Source organism: Mesoplodon bidens (assembly GCF_964165515.1).
Source record: "Mesoplodon bidens genome assembly, chromosome: X".
NCBI lineage: Eukaryota > Metazoa > Chordata > Mammalia > Artiodactyla > Ziphiidae > Mesoplodon > Mesoplodon bidens.
Genome location: NC_138163.1, coordinates 103,230,460 through 103,242,640, shown reverse-complemented (window position 1 = coordinate 103,242,640; position 12,181 = coordinate 103,230,460). Strand labels below are relative to the sequence as shown.

At 36.1% G+C, this 12,181-nt stretch overlaps 1 protein-coding gene across 7 annotated transcripts in view; it reads right to left on the bottom strand.

The window, feature by feature from the left end:
- CASK (calcium/calmodulin dependent serine protein kinase) overlaps positions 1-12,181 on the bottom strand; it is a 392,946-nt gene that overhangs the window by 44,137 nt on the left and 336,628 nt on the right. For all 7 annotated transcript variants that reach the window (XM_081222810.1, XM_081222812.1, XM_081222813.1 and 4 more), the window contains exon 15: positions 6,739-6,817. In XM_081222810.1, coding sequence (XP_081078936.1) covers positions 6,739-6,817 — 79 coding nt within the window. The remainder of the gene's footprint in view (positions 1-6,738; positions 6,818-12,181) is intronic.

The window sequence follows — 12,181 nt, the reverse complement described above, 5'->3', positions numbered from 1 at the left end:
GCAAAAGCAGTTCTAAGAGGGAAGCTTATAGCAATACAATCCTACCTCAAGAAACAAGAAACATCTCAAATAAACAACCTAACTTTACACCTAAAGCAATTAGAAAAAGAACCAAAAAACCCCCAAAGTTAGCAGAAGGAAAGAAATCATAAAGATCAGATCAGAAACAAATGAAAAAGAAATGAAGGAAACAATAGCAAAGATCAATAAAACTAAAAGCTGGTTCTTTGAGAAGATAAACAAGATTGATAAACCACTAGATAGACTCATCAAGAAAAAAAGGGTGAAGACTCAAATCAACAATATTAGAAATGAAAAAAGGAGAAGTAACAATTGACACTGCAGAAATACAAAGAATCATGAGGGATTACTACAAGCAACTCTAAGCCAATAAAACGGACAACCTGGAAGAAATGGACAAATTCTTAGAAAAGCACAACCTTCTGAGACTGAATCAGGAAGAAATAGAAAATATAAACAGACCAATCACAAGCAGTGAAATTGAGACTGTGGTTAAAAATCTTCCAACAAACAAAAGCCCAGGACCAGATGGCTTCACGGGTGAATTCTATGAAACATTTGGAGAAAAGCTAACACCTATCCTTCTCAAACTCTTCCAAAATATAGCAGAGGGAAGAACACTCCCAAACTCATTCTACAAGGCCACCATCACCCTGATACCAAAACCAGACAAAGATGTCACAAAAAAAGAAAACTACAGACCAATATCACTGATGAACATAGATGCAAAAATCCTCAACAAAATACTAGCAAACAGAATCCAACAACACATTAAAAGGATCATACACCATGATCAAGTGGGGTTTATCCCAGGAATGCAGGGACTCTTCAATATATGCAAATCAATCAATGTGATACACCATATTAACAAATTGAAGGAGAAAAACCATATGATAATCTCAATAGATTCAGAAAAAGCTTTTTGACAAAATTCAACACCCATTTATGATAAAAACTCTCCAGAAAGTAGGCATATAGGGAATTTACCTCAACATAATAAAGGTCATATATGACAAACCCACAGTCAACATCATTCTCAATGGTGAAAAACTGAAACCATTTCCTCTAAAATCAGGAACAAGATAAGGATGCCCACTGTCTCCACTATTATTCAACATAGTTTTGGAAGTTCTAGCCATAGCAATCAGAGAAGAAAAAGAAATAAAAAGAATCCAAATCGGAAAAGAAGTAAAGCTGTCACTGTTTGCAGATGACATGATACTATACATACAGAATCCTAAAGATGCTACCAGAAAACTACTAGAGCTAATCAATGAATTTGGTAAAGTTGCAGGATACAAAACTAATGCACAGAAATTTCTTGCATTCCCATACACTAACGATGAAAACTCTGAAAGAGACATTAAGGAAACACTCCCATTAACCACGGCAACAAAAAGAATAAAATATACCTAGGAATAATCCTACCTAAGGAGACAAAAGATGTGTATGCAGAAAACTATAAGACACTGATGAAAGAAATTAAAGATGATACAGATGGAGAGATATACCATGTTCCTGGATTGGAAGAAGCAACACTGTGAAGATGACTATACTACCCAAAGCAATCTACAGATTCAATGCAATCTCTATCAAACTACCAATAGCATTTCTCACAGAACTAGAATTAAAAATGTCACAATTTGTATGGAAACACAAAAGACCCCAAACAGCCAAAGCAATCTTGAGAAAGAAAAATGGAGCTGGAGGAATCAGTCTCCCTGACTTCCGACTATACTACAAAGGTACAGTAATCAAGACAGTATGGTACTGGCATTAAAACAGAAATATACATCAATGGAACAGGATAGAAAGCTCAGAGATAAACCCACACACATATGGTCACTTTATCTTTGATAAAGGAGGCAAGAATATACAGTGGAGAAAAGACAGCCTCTTCAATAAGTGGTGCTGGGAAAACTGGACAGCTACATGTAAAAGAATGAAATTAGAACACTTCCTAACACCATACACAAAAATAAACTCAAAATGGATTAAAGACCTAAATGTAAGGCCAGACACTATCAAATTCTTAGAGGAAAACATAGGAAGAACACTGTTTGACATAAATCACAGCAAGATCCTTTTTGACCCAGCTCCTAGAGAAATGGAAATAAAAACAAAAATAAACAAATGGGACCTAATGAAACTTCAAAGCTTTTGCACAGCAAAGGAAACCATAAACAAGACCAAAAGACAACCCTCAGAATGGGAGAAAATATTTGCAAATGAAGCAACTGACAAAGGATTAATCTCCAAAATTTACAGGCAGCTCAATATCAAAAAAACAAACAAGCTAATCCAAAAATGGGCAGAAGACCTAAACAGACATTTCTCCAAAGAAGACATACAGATTGCCAACAAACACATGAAAGGTTGCTCAACATCACTAATCATGAGAGAAATGCAAACCAAAACTACAATGAGATATCATCTCACACCAGTCAGAATGGCCATCATCAAAATATCTACAAACAATAAATGCTGGAGAGGGTGTGGTGAAAAGGTAACCCTGTTGCACTGTTGGTGGGAATGTAAATTGATACAGCCACTATGGAGAACAGTATGGAGGTTCCTTAAAAAACTAAAAATAGAACTACCATATGACCCAGCAATCTCACTACTGAGCAAACACCCCGAGAAAACCATAATTCAAAAAGAGTCATGTACCACAATGCTCATTGCAGCTGTATTTACAATAGCCAGGACATGGAAGCAACCTAAGTGTCCATCGACAGATGAATCGATAAAGAAGGTGTGGCACATATATACAATGGAATATTACTCAGCCATAAAAAGAAACGAAATTGAGTTATTTGTAGTGAGGTGGATGGACCTAGAGTCTGTCATACCGAGTGAAGTAAGTCAGAAAGAGAAAAACGAATACCGTAGGCTAACACACATATATGGAATCTTAAAAAAAAAAAAAAAAGGTTCTGAAGAACCTAGGGGCAGGACAGGAATAAAGACACAGACGTAGAGAATGGACTTGAGGACACGGGGAGGGGGAAGGGTAAGCTGGGACAAAGTGAGAGAGTGGCATGGACATATATACACTACCAAATGTAAAATAGATAGCTAGTGGGAAGCAGCTGCATCGCACTGCACGGGGAGATCAGCTTGGTGCTTTGTGACCACCTAGAGGGGTGGGATAGGGAACGTGGAAGGGAGATGCAAGAGGGAGGATATATGGGGATATATGTATACATATAGCTGATTCACTTTGTTATACAGCACAAACTAACACAACACTGTAAGGCAATTATACTCTTAGAAAGATGTTCAAAAAAAAAAGATTGAGGTTGAAATGAAATATTTACAGACAAACACCACCTGAGGGAGTTTATCAACAAGAGACTATCACTAAAGGAACTTTAAAGGATGTAGTTTAGGAAGAAAGAAAAATGCTCCCCAAAGGATGGTCTGCAATGCAAAAAGGAATGATGAGCAAATAAAATCATAAACATTTATGTAAATCCAAACAAAAATGGTCATGTATTTTAAGAGTAATTTCAAATTTGTGGATTTAAAACAGGACAGAACGAAAGTGCTGGGCAAGAATAATATGCAAGTCAAGAGTGGGGTCTAACTTGATGTTCTAGTGTCTTTGTATTCTTTGGGAGTGGGATTAACATACTGTTTCACTTTAGTATATGTCGAGTTAAATATGCATGACAAAATTTCAAGGTAACCATCTAAAAAATAGGAATAGAGTACTGAAATTCTAATTTACTGGGGGGTGGGGGGATGGAACAAAAATGAAGAAAAAATCAATTAAAATATGGAATAAATATTTTAAAAAGCAAGATGATAGAAATCATCAAAATAAATATTATGGACTAACCTTGCCCATTAAAAGATAGCAATCATCAGAGTGCATTACAAAATGAAAAACCCAAATTTGGAAATGTTTGTAAGACACACTCTACTGCATACAGGCACAGAATGGTTAGAAATGAGGGAAGAAGACATGCTAGGAAATACTAAAATTAAGTTGGAATAACTATATTAATATAAAATAGGTTTTAAGTAGAAAGTATATTAAGGATAGACATGGTTACCAGGCACTTCTATGCTCCTAATAAAACAGCTTTGAATACATAAAACCAAAAGTGAGAGATCTATAAGTAGAAATAGAAAAACTCTACCATGATAATTGGAATATTTCAACAATTATTGATAGGTCAAACAGATAAGAAATTAGTCAATATATAGAATATTTGAACAAAAAAATTAACCTCAAGCAATCATATAGAGAACTCTGCATGCAACAATTAAAGAATAAACAGTCTTCTTACGTACACATGGACCATTTACAAAAATGATTAAAGTGGCATAATAAAGCAAGTCTCAACAAACCTCAAAGAAATGGTGTTATACAGACCACATTCTCTGACCCCAATGCAATTAAGTTAGAAGTAAAACATAAAAAGATATACAGGAAATCCGCTTAAATGTGGTACATAAAAACATTTCTAATAACTTGTGGGTCAATGAAAAATATAACACTAGAAATTCAAAAATACTTAGAACTGAATCACAATAAAAATGCTTCATATCATAACTGGTGGGATACTGATAAAACAGTACTTAGAGAGGTAGAGTTTAACCTTAAATGCATATATTAGAGATGAAGAAAGACTGGAATAAATGAACTAAGTGTTGAATTTTAAAAGTTAGATAAAACCAATAGAAAGTAGAAGGAAGGAGAAAATAAAAAGTAGGCCATAAAACAATAAAATAGAAAATAAATATACAATGGAGAGAATTAACAGAACCCAAAGTGGGTTTCTGAACAAACCTCTGGTAAGTTGATCAAGAGAAAAAAGACAAGGCACAAATAAATATTAGGAATAAAGGGTACATAATTACAGAGACAGCAGAAAATAAAAAGGTAAGAGGACACTAAGAAGAAGCTTACTAGAATAATTTTAAAAACTTAAGATTTTTTCAGAAAAATGTAATTTACCAGAACTCACTCAAGATATAGAAAGGCTGAATAGCCTTATGAATGTTAAAGAAATTGAAACAGTGGTAAAAAAAAATCTTCCTTGAAAGAAACCAAACACAAAACACCAGCCCCTGATAGTTTTATAGGCAAGTTCTACTAAACTTACAGGCTACAAATCATTCCAATATTATACAATATTCAGAGAACTCACGAAGAGAGGTTTTCCAAGTCATTTTATGAGGCCAATGTAACTTTGAAACTAACATCAGACAGAGAAACACAGGAAGGAAAATTAACTACAGGCCAGTCTCACTCCTAATTGCAATCACAAAAATCTTAAACAAAATAATAGCACACAGAACCAAGTAGTACATACCAAAAGATAGTACACAATGACTAAGCTGGGTTTATCTGAAAAATGCCAGGAGGGTGGTGGTTATCATTAGGATGTCTTTAAAAGTCATTCACCACATTAATAGGTAAAAAGAAAATAAATCATCTCAGCAGATGCAGAAGAAGCATTTGATAAAATTCAAAACCCAATCATAATTAAAATGTCCAGCAACTAAGAATATAAGAGAACTTCTTCAGCCCTAATAAAAGGTATCTACTAAAAATCTATAGTAAATATTCTTCTTCATGGGGAAACATTGGAAAGCTACCTTTTAAAAACAAGAATAGGACAAGGATGTTCACTATACCACTTCTATTAAAGACACCAAGTTTTTGCCAGTGCGGTAATATAAGAAAAAGAGATTAAAGAAATAATGGTGTTGTGACTTTACTGAATTTATAGCAAGTTATTTAAAAAAATAAACAAAAAATTCATACAGGAATTTAAAACCAAACATTCTCCTGTGTGAGTGCTATATCCACTCATGAAACCTACAGATTCCTCCGAAGGCAGCAGTAATGCCAGACACAGCAGTCATCTCTAAAGAGGACAAGAAGGCACTAAAAGGCTTATGGTGTTACCTCTTGCTCTCCGGGGTTAAGGAAAGAGGTGTTAAGTACAAAAATAACACGATCTCAAAGAAAGGAAGTCTAATTTTTGGACAGGAGAATCATTTTTGGATCAGGCTCTAAATACTAATGCGTGTAACTCAGTCCTTTCAAAGAGGAGCCTAAACCTACATGTCTAAAAATCCCATCCACCTGAGGGTTAACAATAGTTCCACTTTCTCAAAAAATCATTCTTTGTCTACTTCGGTCCTTAGTGTATTCCCTTCTCAGAATGACTGCACTTATTGTAGCAGGTATTAAGAAGTTAATCACAGATTTGATATCTCTTATTTTACCATTTAAATTTTATATTGTTATTTATCAAATTCTAATTTCCTAATTTATAAACAGTATATCTCATTCCTGAATGAATGAGAGAGCAATTCTTCAACTGTCATTTAACTTTGCAAATATCTATCTATCTATCTTGTATCCCAGTACAGATGTCTTCCACCTATCCTGAGGCCTGATATGATAATACTTTATCTCCCATGGCCTCTAATAAGTCAGGATCTAAAGAGTGACTCAGAGATGCTCCTGCAACAAAACTATAATATACCCTCCCTTGAGTATCTACAGATTGGAGCATGTGGAGATGAATAAAAGTGAATGGAGGCCAACAGTGATTAAAACCAAAGACAGATAACTTAAATAAATCATTTATATAAAACATAAATGAAAATGATCTTTTATATGGATCATAAAACACTAGGCTACAGGAAAAAAATTAAGGAAGGAAAGAAAGAATTATATATGGAACTTACCTTGCCTATGAATCATGCCCCCATGCATGATTCTTGCAACAATACAGTGATTTAGCTCATTCATTTTTAAAGTGATTCCCTGTAAAAAGTTAAGGAAAAACAGAATTACTATAAGAGGGCACTTCTTTTTACATTTGTGATTTTGCTGTAGATAACCTTAATTACAAAAGTTAGGAAAACATTAAAGAAAATATGGAAAATGGAGGAGAAAACTCCATTATGCCATGACAGAAATATTAATTTTGATATTTTGATTACTGTAATAATAGTACACATACATTTTGTATAATGCTTTTTAATCCTATAATTATTTTCCATGTTGCTAATAATTTAAAACTTTTTTATTGATGTATAATTGATATATGCTTATGTAAAGTATACAATTTGACAAGTTTGATATATGTATACATGTGTGAAACCATCACCACAATCAGGATAATGAATATATCCATCACTCCCAAAAGTTTCCTCATGCCCACTGGTAATCTACTTACATCCCTCCATGCCCTGCTCCCCCACCTCAACATTCCTAAGTACCTTTGATATGTTTTCACTGGCTATAGATTAGTTGGCACTTTCTATAAATGAACTCATACAGTATGAACTCTTTAATGTTGCTTTTTTTTCACTCACGACGTGAGATTCAACTACATCATTGCATATATCAATAGTTCATTCTTTGTTCTTGCCGAATATTCCACTGTATGGATATACCAGTTTGTTTATCCATTCACCCACTGAATTGCTTCTAGCTTTTGTCTCTTATAAATAAAGCTGTATTGATGGATTAGTCTCCACTTGGCCATGATGTATTTTTCTTTTAAGATATGGATTTGTTTAGAATTTTTGCATGTATATTCACGAGGGTTACTGGTCTGCAGTTTTCTTTTCTTGCAAAATGTCTGCTTTTGGTATCAGGGTAATGCTAGCTGCCTCTTCCTCCTTCTCCTTCTCATCAAAAATAGTACGTTGGGAAGAATTCCTTCCTTTTCAATGTTTTGGGAAGAGTTTGTATACAAATTGGTACTGTTTCTTTATTGTATGTTTGGTAGAATTTACCAGTAAAGCCATCTTGGCCTGGAGTTTTCTTTGAGGGATTTTTTTTAACCTAAATTCAATTTTTAAGTAGTATAAGGCAATTCAGTTTATTCCTTTTTAAGTGAGCTTTGGTAGTTTGTCTCCCAGTGAATTTGTCTATTTCATTTAGGTTGTTGAATTTATTGACATAAAGTTGTTTACCATATTTCCTTACTATTCTTTTTATATCTGTAGAATCTGTAGTAATGTCACTTCTCTTATGAATGATACTGGTAATTAGTGTCTTTTTTTTCCTTGACTGATCCAATCTTGTCAAAGGAAAAGTTTTATTGATTTTTCTATTGTTTTTATTTTCTATTTCATTGATTTCCACTTTGATCTTTATTATTTCTTTTCTTTTACTCACTTTGAGTTTAATTTGCTCTTTTTGTTCTAGTTTCTTAAGGTAGAAGCTGAGGTCATTGTTTTATTTCTTCTTTTAAACATTGGTGTTTAGTGCTACACATTTCTCCCTAAGTACTGCTTTAGCAGTATCCCACAAGTTCTGGTATGCTGTGGTTTCATTTTCATTCACTTCAAAATACTTTAAAATTTCCCTTTTGAGTTCTTCTTTCATCCATGGGTTATTTAGATTGGATAATTTAGTTTTCAAGTGCTTGGGGATTTTCCCAGACATCTTTCTGTTATTCATTCCTAATTTAATTCCATTGTGGTCTGAGAATATACTTTGATATTAATAGAGTCACTCCAGCTTCCTTTTGATTAATGTCATCATCATAGTATATCTTTTTCCATCCTTTTCCTTTGAAAAGATTTGTCTTCATGTATAAAGCATTTCTTGCAGGCAGTATATAATTCAGTTTTGCTTCCTCCCCACACCCCAACTTGACCACCTCTGCTTTTTAATTTGGGGAAATTAGACTATTTACATTTAATGTGATTACTGATACAGTCAGGTATAAATATATCTTCTTGCTATTTGATTTCTATTTGTCCCATCTGTCCTATGTTCCGCTTTTCCTCTTTTCCTGCCTTCTTTTGGATTTATTTTCATACTATTTTTCTCTCCTGTTTTCTTATTAGCTATAATTGTTTTGTTGTTTTAGTGGTTGCTTTAGGGTTTACAGCATACATCTTTAACTTATCAGTCTACCTTCAAGTGATATTATACCATGTCATGTACAGTATAAGAACCTTATAACATTATACTTCCATTTCCTTCCTCCTGACCTTTGTGCTGTCATACATTTTACTTTTACATGTTAAAAAACCCCAAACAGGGCTTCCCTGGTGGCGCAGTGGTTGAGAGTCCGCCTGCTGATGCAGGGGACACGGGTTCGTGCCCCGGTCTGGGAAGATCCTACATGCCGCGGAGCGGCTGGGCCCGTGAGCCATGGCCACTGAGCCTGCGCATCCGGAGCCTGTGCTCCGCAGCGGGAGAGGCCACAACAGTGAGAGGCCCGCGTACAACACACACACACACAAAACAAAACCCCAAACACATTGCTATTATTTTTGTTTAGACTTCCATTTATCTTTTAGAGAGATTTAAATGATAAGGATGTCCTTTAACATTTCATATACTGTAAGTCTACTGAATTATTTCAGTTTTGGTATGTCTGAAAATGTTTTTATTTTACCTTTATTTTTTGATAGATACCTTTGCTGGGTTTAGAATTATAACCTGAGAGGTTTTTTTTTTTTTCCCTTTCAGTATTTTAAAGTCATTGTTCTTCTTCTTTTTTTTTTTTTTGCGGTACGCGGGCCTCTCACTGTTGTGGCCTCTCCCATTATGGAGCACAGGCTCCAGATGCGCAGGCTCAGCGGCCATGGCTCACAGGCCCAGCCGCTCTACGGCATGTGGGATCTTCCTGGACCGGGGCACGAACCCGCGTCCCCTGCATCGGCAGGCGGACTCTCAACCACTGTGCCACCAGGGAAGCCCCCATTGTTCTTCTTAATTGTACTGTTTCTCATAAGAAATCTGATATCATTCTTATCTTTGTTCCCCTGTACGCAACATTTCTTTTTTATCTCTGTTTTTAAGACCTATTTATTACAGGTTCTAAGCAGTTTGATTATGAGGTACCTTGGTGTTGTTTTCCTCATGTTTCTTGTGCTTGGGGTTCATTGTGATTCTTGCATCTGTGGATTTATAGTTTTCATCAAGTTTGGAATGTTTTCAGTCATTATTTCTTCAAATATATTTCCTTTTTCTTCTTCACTGTCTTCTCCTTCATAGACTCCAAGTAACCAAATATTAGGCTGCTTGAAGTTGTCCCATAGCTCAGTGATATTCTTTTCATTTTTTAAAATTCTTTTTCTTTCTGTGTTTTGTTTTGGATAGTTTCTATTGCTATGTCCTTTGAGTTCACTAATCTATTCCTCTGAAATGTTTAATCTGCCATTTATCCCACAGTGCAATTTTTCTGCTAATTCTAATATCTTTGTCAGTTGCATGTCAGTTTTGATTGATTATTCTCCACATTATAGGTCACATTTTCCTGCCTCTTTACATGCTTAGCAATGTTTGATTAGATTGCAGATACTGTGAATTTTATCTTATTGCATGCTAGATTTTTTTTTTTTTGCGGTACACGGGCCTCTCACTGCTGTGGCCTCTCCCATTGCGGAGCACAGGCTCTGGACGCGCAGGCTCAGTGGCCATGGCTCACGGGCCCAGCTGCTCTGTGGCATGTGGGATCTTCCCGGACCGGGGCACGAACCCATGGCCCCTGCATCGGCAGGCAGACTCTCAACCACTGCGCCACCAGCAAAGCCCTAGATTTTTTTTTATTCCTGTAAATATTCTTAAGCTTTGTCCTGGGATGTAGTTCAGTTACTTGGAAATAGTTTGATCCTTTGGGTCTTGCTTTCATGATTTGTTAAGGCAGGTCTGGGGCAGTTCTCTATCTAGGACTACTTATTCCTCATTACTGAGGCAAGACCTTCCTAAGCACTCTACACAATGCCCCTTGAATTGGTTTTTCTAGTCTGGGTGGTGGGAACAGGCAGTGAGTGTTGGGCACTGTTCCCTCTCATCCTTTTGGATGGTCTTTCCTTGGCTCCGGGTAGGTTCCTTTCATAAATGTGCTGATCATTATTCAGATGAATAACTGAGGGGGACCCTCTATAGATCTCTAGGGTTCTATCTCTGTGCAGCTCTCTCCTCTTCAGTACTCTGTCCTATGAACTTTAGTCCTTTGGTCTTCCCAGGCCTCAGCTCTGTCTCTTCAGGGAGTCTGCCTGCTCTGCCTCAGTTCCCCCTCACTGTGTTGTGACTTGGAAACTCTCGCATGTCAGTAAGGTGGGGCAATCATAGTGCTCACCTTATTTGCTTCCTGTTTCTTAGGTATCACTGTCCTTTGCTGCCTGATGTCCAATGTCTTGAAAACTGTTACTTCATTTTATGTGTTTAAAATTTGTTTTGGTTGTTTCAGGTGAGAGGGTAAATCTGTTCCTGTTACTCCACCTTGGTTGGAAGTGGAAGCTCTATATACTTAATGCTAGAATACTATTCTATGGAATAGATTACTTTTACTTTCCAATTATTCACCATTATATGAGAAGCTTTCATAAACATATTTTTGTACTAGACTTGGTTGATTCTAAGAGTCACATGGGGACCTTTTAAATAATATTAACTTTATTTATTTATTTTATATTTTATTTATTTATTTTTGGCTACATTGGATCTTTGTTCCTGCACGTGGGCTTTCTCTAGTTGCTGCAAGTGGGGGCTACTCTTCATTGTGGTGCACGTACTTCTCATTGAGGTGGCTTCTCTTGTTGTGGAGCACGGGCTCTAGGCACACGGGATTCAGTAGTTGTGGCATATGGGCTCAGTGGTTGTGGCTCGCAGGCTCTAGAGCACAGGCTCAGTAGTTGTGGCACATGGGCTTAGTTGCTCCGTGGCATGTGGGCTCTTCCTGGACCAGGGCTTGAACCCATGTCCCCTGCAGTGGCAGGCAGATTCTTAACCACTGTGCCACAAGGGAAGTCCAATATTGAGTTTTAAACTCACTCTGGATTTAGATTCAGGAAGTGTGGAATAGAGCCCAGATCTGCATTTTTAACGAGCTCCCTTGGTGAAAACTGGTCTTAAATTTGAGATGATTAGGGGTAGGGGGACTCTGTCTTATCTTCTTCATTGGAAAATAACATTCTGTTAGAAAGTTCCATGAAAATATTTGAGACGTTATAATCTAGACCCTGTCTGAATTTGTACAGTTCTATAAAATATAACTTTGCATGGTTCCTATTTTGTGGTTCTTAGAAGTGGTAGGCAAGCAATTTAAAAAACTGGTTTATCAAATGTTTCTAGTCCCACATTCAACTGTATTGTTCAAGTATCATTTCCAACTTGTACATTCAATCAGCATCTATGGTTACCGAGAGAAGGTGT